The sequence below is a fragment of the Phascolarctos cinereus genome, unplaced genomic scaffold (genome assembly GCF_003287225.1).
Source record: "Phascolarctos cinereus isolate Bilbo 61053 unplaced genomic scaffold, phaCin_HiC Scaffold_4;HRSCAF=312, whole genome shotgun sequence".
In the NCBI taxonomy this organism is placed as follows: domain Eukaryota; kingdom Metazoa; phylum Chordata; class Mammalia; order Diprotodontia; family Phascolarctidae; genus Phascolarctos; species Phascolarctos cinereus.
In genome coordinates this window covers 334,463,250-334,483,130 of record NW_027555847.1, presented here as the reverse complement: position 1 = coordinate 334,483,130, position 19,881 = coordinate 334,463,250, and the positions used below count along the sequence as shown (strand labels likewise).

General features: G+C 36.4%; 1 protein-coding gene and 1 long non-coding RNA gene across 6 annotated transcripts in view; one reads left to right on the top strand and one right to left on the bottom strand.

Annotated features, from left to right (window-relative positions):
• Nucleotides 1-19,881, bottom strand: part of LOC110202749 (3',5'-cyclic-AMP phosphodiesterase 4D) — a 686,828-nt gene that overhangs the window by 317,973 nt on the left and 348,974 nt on the right. For 2 of the 5 annotated variants that reach the window (XM_020979023.2, XM_020979024.2), the window contains exon 1: nucleotides 12,809-12,951. The exons of the other annotated variants lie outside the window; for them this stretch is intronic. In XM_020979023.2, the coding sequence (XP_020834682.1) occupies nucleotides 12,809-12,873 (65 nt within the window). In that variant the 5' untranslated portion in view covers nucleotides 12,874-12,951. Of the gene's footprint in view, nucleotides 1-12,808; nucleotides 12,952-19,881 lie in introns of those variants that run through there. 5 annotated transcript variants of the gene reach the window in all.
• Nucleotides 13,263-19,881, top strand: part of LOC110202750 (uncharacterized) — a 40,635-nt gene continuing 34,016 nt past the window's right edge. The window contains exons 1-2 of the long non-coding RNA XR_013486140.1: nucleotides 13,263-13,513; nucleotides 14,887-14,921. This is a non-coding gene — a long non-coding RNA (uncharacterized LOC110202750). The remainder of the gene's footprint in view (nucleotides 13,514-14,886; nucleotides 14,922-19,881) is intronic.

Genomic DNA, 19,881 nt, shown 5'->3' with positions numbered 1-19,881 from the left:
ATCAACTGGCTGAACAAATGAAGTAGCTAACTCTAGGAAATGAGACCTATACTCAGACCCATCTTTCCACATCACAGCAAGACTTCCTCTATACAATTCTGGTACTTAAAGGCAGAAAAGTACATTTCAGTAAGGGAGTGGGACACAGAGCTGGAAGGAAAAGTGTGAAGGTGGAATTTGACAGTGTGAAATTGATCAGGGCTGGAAGTAAAGAGCTAGAAAAGCGCCTAAGAAAGACAGAGTTGAACATGGCCCCTGCTTGCTGCTTTGAGGAGGATCCTGAGATAAATTGCTCTGTCAAAGCAGCATTACATGGCATGAGAGGCCTCCCCAGCCTAAGGAAGGCATCTAAGCCTTGCAGACCACTAAAAGAAAAGTCCTGTTTTTAAGTGATACAGTTGTATCGGCAGAGGCTGTACAATACATATACATATAAATATGTGTATTTATATTGTAAGGTTCTAGCACTACCAACCCTTCCACCCCCATCTGCTTCCTTTGTATCAGTTCTTCCTTTCACATCCATGTGTATGAGATAATTGCTCCTTTTTACCTTTCCCTTCCCAATTTGGTTTTTAAAAATCATCCGATAATACTCAACTCAGCTCCAACTTTTATTTCAAACTACCCCAGTGATGATAAGTATTAAGAATACTTATAACATTTTCATATATAAGAAGTAAACAGTTTGACCTTAATGAGTCTCTTTTAGTTAGTCTCTAATGTTTTATACACACACACACACACACACACACATTTTTTTTTCCATTTAATTCTGGTCTTTTTGTCACAAATGCCTGAAAGTCTTTCAGTTTGTTAAATGTCCATTTTTTTTTCATTGAAAAATACACTCAACTTGCTGGATAAGTTATTCTTGGTCACAACCCCAGCTCTTTGGCTCTTCGAAATATAATGCTTGTGTCTGTGTCTACTTTAATAGCATACATTAAATATCTATGACATTCAACTTGGGAGTCTTGCTAAAACAATGTTTGAGCCACAAGAACTCTCACATACAAATAGGAAATGCCCTGCCACAGAACACTGTAGTGACATCAGAGATGATAAGAATTATTTTATACCTTGTAGTTTGGATTTCTGTTTTATCCAAGTATAAACAAACAGTGGACTCATTTCATTTAAAAAAAAAGAAAAAGAGAAGAAAATCAATATAATTGTCTTGTTCTTGAAAATGATTAATTAGACCAGAGAATCAGATGACAGTCTGACCATTCAACTTTGGGAAGTCTCAAAATAATTACATGTTGTAACTAAATATTTTAGGAGGTGCTCTACTTTTAAAAAGCCATTCTGGCAAAAAAAAAATCTGGCTTCCATTTCATTTTGAATACACTCTACAATCCTACTGGTGACTCGCAGTTCCTCAAATGACAATTACTCTACTATATCCACATCTTTGCACTACTCCATCTCCCATGCCTGGAATGCTGTCCCTCTGCACTTCTCCCTCTTTGTTTCTGTGGCTTCCTTTAAGAGTCATCTCAAACCCCACCTTCTGCAAGAAGCCTTGCCCTGTGTCCCCTACAACACCCATCCTACCTGTGTTATTTATATGTCAAATTCCCTATTAGGATGTTTGAGAGTAGGAACAGGTTTTCTGCCTTTCTTTATATCCCCAATGCCTAGCATAGTGCCTGGCATACAGCAGGCACTCAGGGAATGCGTTTTGACTCATTAACATCTAGATGGATCTGGTCATAAAAAAGCACTTTTTTATTGCATGAAATTAGAAAAGGTTGAAGTATGACTTGTTAGATATTTTCAATTATTATCTAGGATGATAATATCTGGCTTTTCTTTATTCTCACTAAGAAACAGAAGGAAACAGTTTGAAATTTAAGCAATAGAGACTTAAGTTAGATAGGTGCCAGATCTTAAATACTTGGTTTGTAAAATATGAGGGCAGGTTCCATTAAGGAAATGGTGAAAGTTTTGATTAGCAGTTTCTTCCTTCCTCTTTTCCCTTATCACCCAAACCTCTTCCTTATTTCCCTTTCAGAAGCTGTTCTCCAGTACAGAGTAGATGAATGGAATGATAGTATTCACTGACTCTGCCCCAGCAGAATATCACTATTTTTTTGTGCAGTGTGGCTTCTTGGGAAGGGCTATGGGAATATGTAAGGAGAGGCTATTGACCTATTACCATCCTCCACCACTGGGAGTGAGGTGATAGAGCAGAAAATGTTACCTGGGCCATTTCTGACAGGACTTGAGCAAAAGAGGGGGGTGGATGCTGCATTAAACACAGAACTCATAAGAACCGCCTTTCCTTCATTCTCAGTTCCTTCCCAGCAGTGCCTCCTTCTCTCACTCTGCTCCCTGGAAACATTTGTTTCAAAGAGAGAACCAAACTTAACTATAACAAATAGAGTTGAGCAGCAAGGCCCATCAAGAAGATTGCCATGTTCACTTCATATAGGTATCTCCACGTCATCACTCTCCTTCCCTTCCACTGACCTTTCCACTAGGCCATGACCTTTAGGGTTTTTTTTTACTTATTTTACCCCATTCTCTCCCTCCCTCTTTCTAAGCCCCCAGTCCAATTATTACATATATTATATATCTTTTGGTCTCTAGAAGAAGTCATCTCCCATTAAAATCTCTGCTACATATAATCTCTATTACATTCTAAAACTAGAAGGGACCTTAGAGATCTTCAAGTCCAACCTCGTCATGTTAAAGATGAGATACCTGAGACCACACTGGTAAAATGATGTGCCCCAGGTCACACAGGCCACAACAAAAACAAATTCAAACTCAGGTCCTCATTCCCAAACCAGTGCTTTGTCTACTCAACTCAGGCCAAAATTGTACTGTTTGCACATTCATTTCTTTATAAAGTCAGTTGCTGTCCCAGGGAAAATTGTTCTTAGCTATTCTACCCCATTCCTGTTTTTCTCCAGCTCTCACATAGGTCCTTTGAAAATTTCTGGCCTTATGCACCATACTTTTAATCATCTCTTCTTCTCCTCCTTTTTTTTTTGGCATCATTTTTAAATTAAAAAAAATTTAAACATATTCTGTTTCATTAGATATTTCCCAGTTATCTTTAAAAATTTTTGACATTCATTTAAAAAAAATGTGTTTCAAATTCGGTAGCTTCCTCCCACCCCGCCTTCATCCCTCAAGAAGGCAAGCAATATATCATTAATCATCTCTTCCTGAATGATCTCTCCACCTCTGTTTTCTGTTTACATACTTTTCTCTAAAAACACCATTTATTCTTTCCATTGGCATTTTCCTGATCTTACCCCTAGTATTATATCTCTGTATCTCATTGAATACTCACATATGCACAAAGAAATAGTAGAAATCTGTCTTGGGGGTGGAAATGGATTTTGGTGGAGGAAGATTGTCGTTTTCCAATTTACACTCATTTTGAGGAATGGGTATTTTGATCTTCATATATAATTAGAAAATGTCCAGAAATTCTCGTTACTATCCTTTTGACCTCCTATGTAGCACTGGATTTGGTGGGATGGAATTTATTCCAAACAGTATAGGCAAAGTGGTGACACTGGAGTAGCATTGTACATTAAGATGACACACACATGTGAGGAAATCCAGGAACAAGAAGAGGGAAGTGAGGAAGAGATCAGGGAAAATAGAAATACCATGGACCACCAAACAGAAAAATGACTTAGGGAGGTTCAAGAAGTATATGATAATTACTCTTTTTGGGTGGCAAAAAATCTGAACACTAAGGGGATGCCCATCACTTGGGAAATGGCTGAACGAACTGTGGTTCATGAGTACAATGGAATACCATTGGGCTTTATGAAATGAGGAAATAAAGGATTTCCAAGAGATATGGAAAAGCATATGAACTGATGGAGAATGAAACAAGCAGAGACAGAAAACATTTTATACTATAACATCAATATAATAAAAACAATTTTGAAGACTTGTATAAACTGATAAAAAATGGAATAAGTAGAACCAGAAGAAATTACAAAATAGCAACATTGTAAAAACAAACAACTTTTAATGTCTTAAGAACTCTGATCAACACAGAGACCATACCCGATTCCAGAGGACCAAAAATGAAGCATGCTGTCTACCTCCTTTTTTTATTTTTATTTTTCTTTTATTTTTAGGCAATTGGGTTTAAGTGACTTGCCCAGGGTCACACAACTAGTGTCAAGTGTTTGGTCTGAGGCTGGATTTGAACTCAGGTCCTCCCGACTTCAGGGCCAGTGCTCTATCCACTACGCCACCTAGCTGCCCCTGCTGTCTACCTCCTGACAACATAATAGACTCAAGATGCAGAATGAGAGACACGTATTTTTTGGATGTGGCCAATAAGGAGATTTATTTTGTAGACTATGCAAATTTGTTACAGGAATTTGTTTTGTCCTTTTTCTCCCCTCCCCCCAAGAGTTTTAGAGGTGTGAGAGGAGATAGATTTCTGTCAATTAAAAAAAATAATTTTTAAAAAGACAGTAGCAAAAAAGAGAAAACTTAATTTTAATATAAGGAAAAGAGGTCCTAAAAATATGAGTTATCCAAAAGTGGAGTAACCTGCCTTAGGTGATAGTGAGTTCTCTCTCACTAGAGGTCCTTATGCAAATGCTGATCAATCATTTGTAAGGTAAACTGTAGAAAGCATTTGCTCAGATGTGGTAGGTCAGACTACAAGGCCCCTGAGGCTACTTCCTCTGACAAGTCAGAGTCACTGGTGAACTGCTTGCTCTTACCATCAATATGGTGTCTCATTTTCCCAAGTTTTGAGTCCCTTAAATGTGCTGCATGAAAAGATAGCTGATGCTGCACGAGAAAGAGCACACGAAAACTAATTATTTCTTATAGAGTTTGCTGCTCTAATCAAATAAAATCCACAACCAAAGTTAATCTGACCTCTATTTAATCATACCCATAATCACTTATTGGACTATATGGCAATGAGGCATAAAAGGTAAATAGTTCACAGAAATTACTATAATTAGCATTCTTGATTCACAGCCAAACCAATTTTTTTAAAATTTTCTCATTTCTTCATTATCTACAATCAACATTCATGCTCATGTTTCTCCCTAAATCCATATACTGCTCAGTCTTTATCATCATAGGCACCTAACAGATGACTGCATTGAACCTAACCAGATCAGTACCATCATCACACACTAAACTCCTTAATACAGAACCTCTTAATAAAATGATTTGTTCTATAAAACTTGGACTCAGTCAAAAAGTTGCACCCAAGGACCTAGAAGGCCACATGGCCACAGGTTCCCCACTCCTGTCAGATGGTATTTCCTAACAGGTGGAATTCCTTTGCCCCTCTGACTATCTTTCAGGACTGAAATGCCTACTCTTTTTTTGAGGTTCATGACTGATATTTGCTCACAGTCAAAAGCTGATATACTTTATTTTATTAGGTACCTAATATGTGCCAGGTACTGTGTTAATCCCCTGGGATACAAATACAAAAAAGATAGTTCTTGCCCTTAAGAGCTTACAATCTAATGGGGTAAGGCCACACACAAAAGAAAGCCGAAAAGGGCGGGGGAAGGGAAGATTTTCATCAATTGGACACTGTGACAATATAAGATGGGTAATGTGTAGACTAAAGTGGGCCACAATACACACTACAGTCTGTTTCCCACATTAAATTAACCTCTGGCTACATTGCTAAAATTTCTTGCATGCCTATATAACTAACTCTCACGTTCCATACTTACAGTAACCAAACTGTTAAATATATTTCATTCAGAAATGAATCAGCTGTTTCTGAATAGCTAACAATCTGTGGACTGTATATCTTTGTGAAAACTCTTATGAACAATATGTGGCAAAGTATCAGAAATCTTGTATCACAGAAGCCAGTAACTTCCAAAAGAGTCAGAAAAAAAATACTGTTTTAAAGCTCAATCACTTAGAAAATAGCTACTACCTTTAATAGGTAGGCATAGTAAATGCGTAGCTTACTACAGTACATTAAAGTGTGAATACCCAAAAATAGGTCTCAAAAGTGGTCGGTTTCCACTTGCAATCTACTAATACATTTTTCTGGTAAACAATGAGTTACAAATGCTAATGGACAGAAAGATTTACTCATTTGTCAAGATTCCCCTATATCTAGTAGAAATAATTTGCCTTTGATTTCTTACCCTATTATTCATGGTCACATCCAATACAATTAGAAAATAAAGATTTACATTTTTAAGGTATTGCATTATAATATTACTCCATTTTAATACCTCTCATTACCACATTTCCCTGTTCATAAGATAAAGCAACAACATTTTTGGTAAAGTGAAAGCGCTGGATTTAGAGATAAGAGAATGTGAATTTGAATCTTGGGTTTGTCACTTGCTACCTGTGTAATGCTGAGTCAGCCACTTAAACCTCTTTATCATTCCATCTCCTTACTTATAAAACAGGAAGATTGAATATGGAATATCCAAGGTCCGTTTCAGCTTTAAATCAATGATCACAGATTCTTTCTACTACCAGCGTGTCTGAGCTATTTGAAGATCAAATAGTAAGATCATTTATTAAATCACTACTAATTAGAGAAATGCAAATTAAAAACAACTCTGAGATACCCCCTCATATCTATCAGACTGGTTAACATGACAGAAAAGGAAAATGACAAATGCTGGAGGAGATGTACAAAAATTGGGAAACTAATATACTCTTGGTAGAATTGTGAGCTAGTGCAACCATTCTGGAGAACAATTTGAAATAATGTCCAAAGAGCTTTAAAATTGTTCGTACCCTTTGATCCAGCAATATCACCACTAAGTCTGTATCCCAAAGAGATCAAAGAAAATAAAGGATTTATCTGTACAAAAATATTTATAGCAGCTCTTTTTGTGGTGACAAAGAACTGGAAATCAAAGGGATGCTCATTAATTGCAGAATGGCTGAACAAGTTATAGTATATAATTGTGATGGAATACTATTATGTCATAAGAAATGACAAGCACAATGGTTTCAGAAAACATGGAAAGACACAAACTGATGCAAAGTAAAGTGAGCAGAACCAGAAGAACACTGTACACAGTAATAACAATATTGTAAGGGTGTTCAACTGCGAAAGATTTAGCTACTCTTATAAAACAATGATCCAAGACAACTCCAAATGACTCATGATGAAAAATGCTATCTACCTTTTGAGAAAGAATGATGAACTCTGGATACAGATTGAAGCATTTTTTTTAGACTTTCTCTATTTTTGCTTGTGCTTTATTTTGCAACATGGCTAATATGGAAATATGTTTTGCAGGACTTCACATGTATAATTGGCATTAAATTGCTTAGCTTCTCAAGGAGGTAGGGGAAAGGTGAGAGAGAGGATGGGAGGAAGGGAATTTCAGACTCAAATTTTAAAAAATGAGTTAAAAGGTTTTTTACAAGTGATATGGAAATATTTAATGAAATAAAAATAATTTAAAAAAGAAAAATAACAAATTTATTATATTCCATAAAAAAAGCAAGCTATGGATAATATGGATTCACAGCTTCATGTTCAATTCTTTCTTTGTTCTATTTTATATATGGAAATATTTGCCTTATTTGGTGTTTGCTAAGTTCAGAATAAAAAAAAATTAAGACAACCAAGAACATCAATAAAAACAATGTTTTAAAAAAAACTAAAATAAATTAAACAAACAGTTTTGATTAGAAGGCCTTGGAGATCTTTTTCAGCTCCAAGTCTATGAGCCTATGAACTTTCCTTGCTTTTACTAGAGTTCTATCTAATCATACTGTAGAGATATCCACTGTGTCCTCAAGTGCTATGAATCTTTGAATCCAATAGACTTTGAGCTCTGACAGGTCCTACTCACCTTGAAAAGCTGGTGACCTAGGAGCCTGGATACAGACTAGGTGTATCTCTGAGTTCAGCGAGGGTTATCACCAGAACGTTCGCCATTAGGTGACTTGTATATTTAATTCTTTATTTTTGGCTATGGCAACTATATATTTAGTAGACATTGAGTTATGAGAAAGGTTTATAGGATTTATAGAATGAGTGTGCTTGACAATGAAACCAGGGATCTTTTCAAGTACTTATCTATATGCAGCTTTCTCCAAGTTTACTAAGATATCCTCTAAGGACCTTAGAGTCAACTTATCTCAGTTTTATTCCCCTACCATTTGGATGGATTCCTGACAAATTTTTTTTACCCTTATACCCTCATGACTAAGGATTATTTATTCTAGGATTAGATAAAGTACACTATCAGAAAGTTGTCAAGTAACTTTAAAAATCCCTTGGAAGTCAGACTAAAGAAATTTTCATTCTCTCCATACAGATAAACAAGTCCATCAGATCTATGTGTTTACCATTAGTGTGTCTACACAGGATAATGTTTTCAAACAAACCAAGTCTAAAATTGAATTTTAAAAGGAAAAAAAAAGGGGAAGACAAGACTACCTCAGTTATACAAGTAAACCTGAACGTCCTCCAACTCTTTCTCACTTGAAATGGCTCTAAAAGTGTTCTGAAATGTGAAATTCTGGGGTAAAAGTGGGTCTACCATTTTGCCCAGAAGTTTAAGCCAACATCAAGAGTATGCTAGAATATCACTGCTAGGTCTACACCTGAAAGACATCCCCCCCCCAAAAAAAAGGAAAAAGGACCTATTTGTACAAAAATATTTATACAGCTCTTTTTGTGGTGGCTAAGAATTGAAAATCAAAGGGATGCCCATCAATTGCAGAACAGCTAAACAAACTGTGGCATATGAATGTAATGGAATACTATCGTTCTACAAGAAATGACCAACAGGGTGATTTCAGAAAAAACTGGGAAAGACTTACATGAACTGATGCATAGTGAAGTGAACAGAACCAGGAGAATGTAGTACACAGTAACAGCAATATTGTATGATGATCAACTGTGGATTACTTAGCTATCCTCAGCAATACTATAATCCAAGACAATCCCAAAGGACTAATGATGAAGCATACTCTCTGCCTCCAGAGAAAGAACTGATATTTATTTAATATAGACTGAAGCATACTATTATTTACTTTCATTATTTTTCTTTTATTTGAGTCTTCTTGAACAAACTGACTAATATGGAAATGTTTTACATATTTGCACATGTATAACCTATATCTGGCAGCTTTCCCATCTCAGGCAGTAGGAAGGGAAGTTAAGGAGGGAGGGATAGAATTTGGAACTCAAACCTTTAAATAAAAATGTTTTTAAAAATGGGGAATAAAAAAGTATGCCATCCATTTTCTGAGGTAAGGGAGAAAAAAACCAACACGAGTGGCCTCATAACTGCTCTATTTTTCAATAACTTTCTAATAATGCTAAAAGGATCTTTATCATCTTCCAAGATTTGTAACAACCTGCCAAAAGATATACATCCTGGGTTCATTTACATAATGATTGTAAGACTCACCCTAATAATATGATCATAAAAGATTACAACACTGTCACAAGCCTAAACAAACCTTGAAAATAGTTACTGACACAATTTCTCAATTTATGCTGAGCGAGTGCAAAGAATTCAATACTTTTTAACTACAAAACTTTTTAATGTTCCCAGGTTGAGAAATGTTTGTACTTATTGGCATAGCTAACGTAAACCAGTATAAATGTCATACGACTCTTAAATCTAATGGTGCTTTAAAGCAGAAGGCTTGTTATGTTTAAGGGTACAAAAAGAAAATTATCCAGAAAACAAATGAAAATACAATGATATGCTCATTAACTCTAACTAGGTGAAATAACCCTTTGGCTTTTGCAACTAACATTGATAAGACTTGTATTTTCTTCCCTGTAGGGAAAAGGGGGACCTGAAGTTACATCTTTGTAAAAAGCCAGTTTTCTGTAGCCAAACTCACACACATAATCTCCATAAGCACTCTGACCTCAGAATTCTGCAAATACCAAACCCATTTTTTCCTAGAAGCAATCCAAAATGGGACAAATTCCTCTCTCCTTAATTAGGCAACTTTACTAGAGCTCCCTGGAAATTAAATAGCGTAGTGCTCATATTCATAAGGACATCTAGGTGATCACCTGGCCTGGAGTCAGTTAGACCTGAGTTCAAATGCTTCCTCTGACACTAACTGGGCAAATCACTTAACCCTCTTTGCCTCAGTTTCCTCATCTGTAGAGAAGGAATGAGCTGAATAAGGAAATAACAAAATATTCCAGTATCTTTACAAAAAAACCCTGAATGGAGTTATGAAGAGTCAGATATGACTAAAATGACTAAACAAAGAGCAAACTTGCTTGTGAGTTTCTTCCTATTTAATACTTAAGTGCTTATTTTTTGTAACTTATAATTTTACAAATCTTTTTGCATAGCAATTTTTCATAACTATTCATGATTTGCCTTAACTGTATTAATTTTGCTCTTCAATATCTAGATATAGTAATGATAACAAATAACATTTATACAACACTTTAAGGTTTGTAAAATGCTTCACAAACATTATTCATTTGACACAACAACCCTGGGAGATATGTTCAATTATTATCCACATTTTACAGATGAGGAAACTTAGGTAAATAATGGCTAAGCAATTTGCCCAGAGTTGCACATCTGGAGCAGACTTTAAACATAGATCTTCCTGATTGTAGGTCCCAGCTTTCTATGTACTGGAGCACCCAGCTACCAAGATACCCATTTATATAAAGATCTACAACAAACATACTTGATACTTTATCATTTTTCTCATTATAGTATTTATAATAACAATTTAAAATAGCCTGGCCAAAAATGGAATGATATCTAATGTCTACAGCCAATGAGGACAATTAGCAAATCCATGAAGTAGAATTCTTTTTATATGTATACTAGAATAATCATGCCAATCTCAAAAAAATCTCTATTCTTTAATTATATAAAAAAGGTAATTGGGCCTGGACCTTTGATGTGAAATACAAAATATTAAATTAAATATACTTAAGGAAATTCAAATGCATTGTGGACTCTAATGGTTTCCACTTGCATGTAACAGATGAAATATCTTGTAAAAAAAATAAGTATAACCAGGACCCCAATTCTGAAGTCCGCTGTTATTTCCAGCAATTGACATATATAGTATAGAGACATCTACATGTATCCTTGAATGCCCTCTACTGTATAGAATACAACCCAGAACATTTGAAAGTGCTTTGAAAACAGTAAAGTTTATGAAAATCTAAAGGATTACCATCATTATTTAGATGAGATAAACTACAAGGGGAATTTTGGTGAGGGGATGGAGCAAAAGAGTTGATTTGGGAGATTTTTGTGGAACTAAATTCAAGGACCTATCTATAATGTAGGTATTCATATAAGGGACATTAAGTAAGATTAGGCAATGTCTCAATTAGGATTTTACACAAAATTTAAGTGCAATGTGCAAAGAGATTATTATTTATTCTATATAAAAGCTGAGAGTGGGATCCCCCGGTGAAACAGTCAGAGATCTGGCCACAGAATCAAAGACCTCAGTCCAAGCCATGAATATGACAAATTCTTGTTATATGACCATGTACAAATCACACAACCTCTCAGTGTCCCAAGCAACTCTAAGTAAACCAGAAGTTATTGATCTGCATTGGTGAAAAGAGGGTTTTTTTCCCATTCCAAGAGTTTCAGACAAAAAAAATAGGACTGAGGACATACTGATAAATAGTAATTTCATCAAACAAATATTAGAATTTTAACTGTCAATTTTATCCCTATCATTTTGTGGATATATACATGTGTGTGTAAATAGTTATATTGACACCTATTCTCCCATCCTAATTTTTTTCTTTATTGACTTTATTTCAGACTAAATAGGACAGGATTTTAACTGTTTTTAAAATCAATCTAACAGGATTGGAAAGAACACAGACTATGTGGAAGGTACAATGAAAAGAACATAGACTATACAATCAGAAGATGGGTGTAAATCTATCTTCTGACTATTACTACCTGTATAACTGGGCAAGTAACTTAATGTTTTTGCACTTCACTTCTCATCTACAAAATGATAGAGTTAGACTAAATGGCCTTTGATTGCTTCTAGCTCTAGAGCCCAAGAAATGATATAAATGCAATCATAAAAAGCTTCACCAAACTTATATTAAAAAAGCATTCTGTAAGTAACTGTTAAGATTCTCAATGACAATTTTGGATGCAAAATTAATTAGCTTTGTATTATGATGGAAATTTTCAGTTAAATGATGCCTAAAACCTTCTATAATAACTGCAAATAATAGATTTTTAAAAAATTTATTAAAATATGGGTTAGACATGCAAATAATACAAAAAGTTTGACTAAAGCATAATTGCACATTGTTTCATCACCATACATTTGATTAACCATTAGAATCATTCTTTAATTTTGTTACCTGAATAACCTGTACTAACAAAATATCACTTTCAAAATTTGTCAGGATAAATGTCTTGGAAGAAGAAAATAAGGCAAAGACTTGTCAACAACCAGGCTGCTTAGGCAGCAGGAATAAAGATGAGAGAAGAGATAACCATAAACAGACAGTGAAAATGATCAGCTTCACTTTCCCCACAGGCAACATATATCTGCACGTGTTCTTTCTGCTCTCAAATCTAAAATATGATCAGCTGTCACATTTCACAGGGCTCCTCTAGGTCCACTGGGCAGCTTGAAAACAAAGAGTGAATACCACTTTGCATAGAGCACACAGAACTGGGCACCAAGCAGAAGGAGTCAAGGAGCCTGTTATGTTTTATTTCATGGTACTGACTGTTAAAATTATATCTAACTCTTTTGAGCATCTCCCATAATCACTCAGCACTCAGTTAATACCTCAATCTTGGAAGGAGAGGAAGGAAATAAGTATGAGAGAAAAGCATATTACCCAATTGCCTCTGTAGTCCTCAGGGAACTAGTAGACCGGGATCTCGGCTTCATAATAATGCTCATCGTGAAAAAAAATGCCCCAAAGATTTTGAGTCATCAATTTCAGGGGGTCTCGCTACCAAGAAGGCTTTACACATTCCATTTCGAGGACTGGGCTTGCTGAAGAAATCCAAGGGTCCTGAAGCCCACAGCTCCTGCTCCCAGGTTGATTCATCAAGAAGAGAACCAAAGCATTGTAACAACATTCATTCTCATTCTCATATTTCTCTGTCTCTCTGTCTCTCTCTGTCTCTGTCTCTCTCTGTCTCTGTCTCTCTCTGTCTCTCTCTCTCTGTCTCTCTCTCTGTCTCTCTCTGTCTCTCTCTCTGTCTCTCTCTCTCTCTCTCTCTCTCTCTCTCTCTCTCTCTCTCTCTCTCTCTCTCTCTCTCGCTAGGCTGCTCCCAAGTGACAGAGTTTCTTTTCACTCTTGTATGGCCTGGGGAGGAACTGAATTTTGAATCTATTCTTCATCTAGGTCACAAGGGGAGCCAAGACAGCTGAAAGAACCACTTGATCTTTCTCCCTCTCCCTGTTCCTTTCTCTCTCACTCTCAATTCCTCTCCCTCTCTCTTTTTGCAAGCTGCAAGCCTATAATAACAGGTTTCAAGGTTGCCAGCACTGCAGAAGCACCTTTGTACGGGAAGACGGAATAAAAGGGCTGGAGGTAAAGTAACGCCAGCGAGCTGTTGGGGAAGTTTCACTTCAGTACTAGTTCGCTCCCGAGGAGCAAAGAAAACAGCAGGGGGAATAAAACTGTAGGCACTTGAGGCTTGCCAGCTGCTTTACCTGCCAAAAAAAAAAAAGTGTGTCCTTTTTACTCCCTGCTTAGACCCTGCCTCCTAGTCTTTGTGAATGGGAACTATCATTCAATCTCACCAGGCAGAAAATATTCCTTAAGGGCTTTATGACGTCCGTGGGAAGGTAGTTCAAACTGCCTGGAAGTGAGAGAGAGGAGGGGAGAAAACCCAGAGCTTGTCGATTGCTGAAATGATAGAAAGCTGAGACCAGCAGCAGCCAGAGAGGACAACAATAAACCGGCAACGTAGCTACCCAGACCTTTGAAAATACAAAAGTCCTTTCCTCCTCTGGTGGGAAGTTGTTTATACTGGTTAGGAAAAGATTTAGTCTTTATAATAAGCATTCCCTTTTGTCTGATTTATTTTAATTGACCTAAAGCACTGGCCATCCATTTCCTACCCTGGACCATTTTTTTTTCCCTGAGAAACTAAGTTGGAACCGGCTTGATAGGTTTCCAAGTTTAAAAGATTTAATGAAACGGCCCATTTTTGGCCATTTGTTGATGTGTGAACAGCCTCTTAAAGATGGGATAAAGATTCAGGAGAATCTTTTTTGGCATTAAGGCATTAGGCAGTGTTGGAATGTTTAAAATGAAAAAATCCAGTGCATTAATTAATGTTGGACAAGTGGCTATAAGCCCTTATAAGCCAGTGTTTTCAAATCTCCTTTTCTTTTGATTATGATATACAAAGTACTTTCCTTTCAGAAGGTACTCTGCATTTTATCATTTATTTTAAGAAACCCTCAGTAAAAAAATCAGACTAGATACATAGGAAACCCCTTTGTCCTGTGAAAGCTTTTCTCCTCTATCCTTGTGACAAGAATAACTTTTATTAGGGTTGGAAACAGACTCAGGCTGGCCAAAAAGGTCCCACAAGACAAGGGCATCAGACCACCCTCTCAACTAGGGAACAAAGAAATTAGAAAGGATATGTTCCCCAGGAAGTGCCAACCCTAAAATTTTAATGTATGGACGTTCAAGTGAAACAAGGTTAAACGTTTTGATTCCTGAAATGAAATTAGTGAGTATGGTGGTGCTTTAGTCTGACGTCAACTGGGTATTTATTTAGCATTTGCAGACAGGATGTTGGAGTGCAATTGTGACCCACCCAAACAACTTGGAAAACTAACGTACCAAGGCACCTTGCCAAGGACTGAGGCTACTTATTACATCAAACTAATCCTCAACCTGGTGTCAGATCCCACCTTGACTTACAACTTTCATTTAAACTTCTTTAGGTGACCTTGAAGAAGAAGCTTGAAGACAGATGGTGGTGAGCTTGAAACAATTAAATACTATGCTTTTGTTTGGTTGTACTTCTCTAATTCTTCCTTTAGGATTTTTGCTTTTTAATTCATATAAAATAGCCTATAAACTTTCCTCCAGGGATAAATGGCTCATTCTTTGCTCTATCACATGCTTTGCTACATTGCTGACACTAAAGGTATATTAACAAATTACAAATTTTCAGAAATTCAAGAGAAAGCTTGGTGAGAGAATATGGCTAAACCTTTTCTTTTTGGTCTTGATTTGTGTCCTCCCTCACCCCAGAAAAAAGAAGTTGGGGGTAGAGAGAAGAACAATGTAAAGCAAATAAATAGTGAACTCCTTTTACTGGTAAAAAAACAAAAACTAAAGCAAAAAAACCTCTTGTGGGCACATTTTAAAAAAATGCTATTACTTAGAACATAGCATCTGGATGAAATGATCTCATCCACCCTACCTACCCAACCTTATTTCTTACCCCTCTCCAATAGACCCTTCTGTTCTGATCAAGCTAGTCTCTTCATTTGGCTTTCTGCACATGCCATCTTAAAACTCTTGCCACAGGACCTGTGCTTCTGTACCTTTTCTGCTTAGAATGTTCTCTCCTATCTGCTTAATGGTCTAAACATTCAGTGAGATCCAAATCAATTTCGGTCTCCTCCAAAGTGTTGTTGCTCTGTGTGTGTGTGTGTGTGTGTGTGTGTGTGTGTGTGTGTGTGTGTGCGCGCGCGCGCGCGCGCTCTACATCCATTTATAGTCTTTGTTCTTCAGATCCTTGGGGGCAGGAAACATACCTTACTTGTCTAGGGATAAATAAAATACCTACAAATAGTTCCATAGCCTTCTATTTGGAGATAATATGAGCTCTAGAACACTACAATCCTTCTTCAATATGATCCAGTCACTTAAAAGAAATGTTCTGTCATCCACAAAAGAAAAAGCAAATGGGTTAAGAATCCATAAGAATACGAAATGAGGGCATGCACTTTCAATGGACACTCCATTGGGTTGGTTCATTAATTTAGAAATCTTGGACAGGTACAGCAGCTACTCCAAAACTTAACAGGAAAGGAGACTGGCTTACTACTGCAATGGGCAATTATTTTCCATGATCCTAGGCTGCTTGCTCCTATATATCCTATATAAACCCATCTTTTTTTTTCTTTTCTAAAACCAGTTATTTGCTGATGATACTATATAGTTTTAAATCATAAAACACCTTGATCTCCAAAGAATCAACACTGAAGGTGACCCAATAAGCAATGAAAAGATATATGATAGGCAGAAGTAGGTAAAAGTATAATACCAATGATGACTTGCATAAAAGAAGGTGCAAAAGGCAGTGTTAAGGGCACCAAATGGCAGGAGAAAAAAAAGAGGTAGGTCAGTTAAGTAGTGCCCAAAGAGCTAAAAGAAAGCCCCAGTGATTGGATGGTTCTTTCTATAGAAGATTCATGGGAGATCATGGAAAAGAGTACTACAGAATGAGAAGTTATAGTTAGTCTGTAATCTGTATTATGGGAGAGCATATCAACATTGGTGAGATTGCAAATTCACTGAGGTGTCTTTTTCATAATGATGGACTGGTTGAATCCTCAGATCTTGTATAATTTTTTTCTTAGCAATTAAAGTAAAATATAATGCTGTCTTTACAAAGGAAGAAGGAAAAATTGGAATTCGGCGGGGGGGGACGGACAATATTAAAAACAAATGGAAAAAATCCAGGGTGTCACAAAAGTCTTAGTGCAGTAAGTTGCACTAAGACTTTTGTGACATCCTGTATAAATCCAACTCTCATAACTACTAAATGTGAATGGATTAAACAATCCAATAAAATTAAAGAGTAATAGATTGGATTAAAAAATAAAAAAAACATTCCATTATTCATTGCTTATAAAAGCATACCTAAAATACAAAGACATACACAGAATAAAATGAGGGCCTAGGAAAAGAAAAGATACTATTCACCAGGTGAATCCAAAAAAAGCAGAAATTGCAATCATGATATTAGACAGAGGGAAAACAAGCATTCACAATATAAAAAGAAATAAAGAAGAAATTATATTATGCTGAAAGGAACCATACATAAGCCAATATCAATATTAAATTTATTGCTCCAAATTTCCTAGCATCTAAACTTATAAAAAGTAACTGAATGACTAGAAGACTAAACTATAATGAAACAATGGCAAGGGATTTTTATTGTCCCTTTCTCAGTTTTGGATGCATCTAAAATAAAGATAAACAAAAGGGAAATAAGGAATTGAACGCATTGCTGGAGAAACTAAAGTTAAGAGACTTGGAGTGTCTTCTGAGACTGCCAAAGAATATACATATATATTAGCACCACACAGAACTTTTACAAAAGTTGAACATATATTAGGACACAGAAATGTTTCAAATAAATGTAAAAAGGCAGAAGCAGTCAATGCTAAGTATGAGTTATAAAAATGATCATGAAATTTACAAAGAGCCATTAGTTAAATAGAATGTGTTATAATACACAACAATAATAAGCATAGAGGAAAGAATAAGCACAATGGATAGAGTGCTGGGCCTAGAGTCAGGAGGACCTGAGTTCAAATTCAGCCTCAGACACTTACTAATTGTGTAATCCTAGGCAAGCCACTTGACTCTATCTGCCTCAGTTTCCTCATCTGTAAAATGAGCTGGAGAAGGAAAAGACAAACCACTCTTGTCAAAAAAATCCCAAATGGGGTCACAAAGAGTCAGACAGGATTGAAAAGGACTGAAACAACAAATATTGCTAGAATATAATCATTACTGTATAAATAGTAGCTATTAATATTATTATAAGAATGATCAATTCCATCACATTATTACTTAGATAGCTCCATTGTTTACTTTGTTTACTACCATTAGCTAGCTGGGTGACCCCGGGCAAGTTATTTGACACCTCTGTCTCTTAGTTTCTTCATCAGTAAAATAAAAGGGATTGGACTAGATGATCTCTGAGGTCCCTTTTAGCTCTTAAAGGTCTGTCATTCATGTGCGCTGTTCCAAATGTGTCTGCAGTAGTAGAGAGCTGACCATGTCATGTCTTGCAAAAACTCATCCTAACTGTACAATAGGATCATGTCCAAGAAGTTTCTTATTCTTCAGAATCCACCTACATCAATACTTTCCCTAACAAAAGAAGTTATATTCTTGCAATTTGGTAGCAACAGGTAGTGAAAATGTCGTGAACTAGGAAACCTAGATTCAAGTCTTGGCTCTCACATGCTACTTGTTGGCAAGTCACAGAAGGCTGTAGCAACCACACTCTTTCAACCATAATGTGGCAACAAGAGAATACCTCTTAAAGCCTGCATGGGGATATGGAATCTGCAGGCAATGTTAGGTTAGTAAGCTTACCTAACTACTGATATATTATAAAACTGAGGCACTCCAGGGCTGTACTAATTACTATTAGAGCTGAAGACCACTGTCCAGCAATGGGGGGATGGACTTTTAACCCATGCAGTAGAGGTCATAGGCACACTATTCCATCACTCTTCCAATGGGCTGATAGAACAACAGGAATTCAAATCCTCCCCACTCTACCACCAAAAAAAAAAAGGTCAAAAAATTGGATTTTTACTGACATCTATGGACAGTTTTTTTTGGGGGGGAGCTGCTTTATAAAGTATCATTAGCTAGTAGATGATTTGTGATTCAGAATTTTTTTTAAAAATTGTTAGATACAGATTTTATTATTTGGCTACAAATTATCTTCTCTGGCAAAAGGTTCTGAAGACAACTTACCCAGAGTTCATATTTCTGCCTGTGATCAGAAATTACAATGTGAAATGCTGTTTGGAAAGGAGTTTCAGAACATTTTGCATAACAGCGTACAATAAAATTCATTACAAGTTAAGGATGATTTCAGGAATCCCAGTGGCACAATGGCTCCAATGACCTTTTCTTCATCCTCATCCTCCTTGACTTCTCTGCATCTTGTGATATTATTGAATCCCTCCTTCTGGATTTTTTCTCTTCTTTTGGCTTCTGCGATATATCTCTCTCCTGCTTCTTTTCCTACCTGTCAGACTATTTGTTTTGTTCTTTTTGCTAGGTCATAATGAATCTCTTGGACCTTTGACTTGGGTGTTCAAGACCTGTCTTAGAACTTCTCTCTCCCTACGCTCTCTCCTGTAGTTTTTTATCTACTTTCATGCCTTCAAATATTATCTGTATAAGATAATTCCAGTATGTAAATTATCCAGCCCTAATCTTTCTCCTAATTCCAATGCTACATCATCAGCTGCCTGTTGCATGTTGTGCCTTATGGCAATATCACCTTCAGTATGCCCAAATGAAACTCATTATCTTCTCCCCTAAGCCTGTCTCTCCTTCAAGCTTCTCTATTTTCACTGAGGACTTCAACATCCTCCCAGGCAGCTAGATTCAAAAGCTTGGAGTCATTCACTCTTTCTCTGTCCCTCCCATATTTATTCAATTGAAGGTTTTCAAATTATACCACAAACTTATCAACCAATCAATCAACAACATTTATCAATTTTCCATTACATTCCAGGCACTAAGCAGTCCCTGGCTTCAAGAGTTTACATTCCATAGGAGAGACTTCATAATACAAACATACATACATACAGATATGTATGCATTATCTATCCCTTGTATGTATGTCTCTCTCTGTGTATGTGTATATAAAGAGATACAAATTGACTTTTGAGGGTGAAACACTAACAGAGGGGGGATTAGGAAAGGCTTCTTATAAAAGGTAGCTAGGTTGTACTGTGTCTTGAAGAAATCAGTAATTCTAAGAGGCAGAGGTAAGGAGGGAAAACAAGGGGATCTAGCAATACAAAGGTATGGATATAGGAAATGTAGGGTTATGTATGAAAGAGAATAAATATGAAGACACAGATGGAATATCTAATTCATCGAGAATAGAATATTTTCCAGGTTAAATCTTGACTAGCCCTCTGAGATTTTTGAGGCCAAAT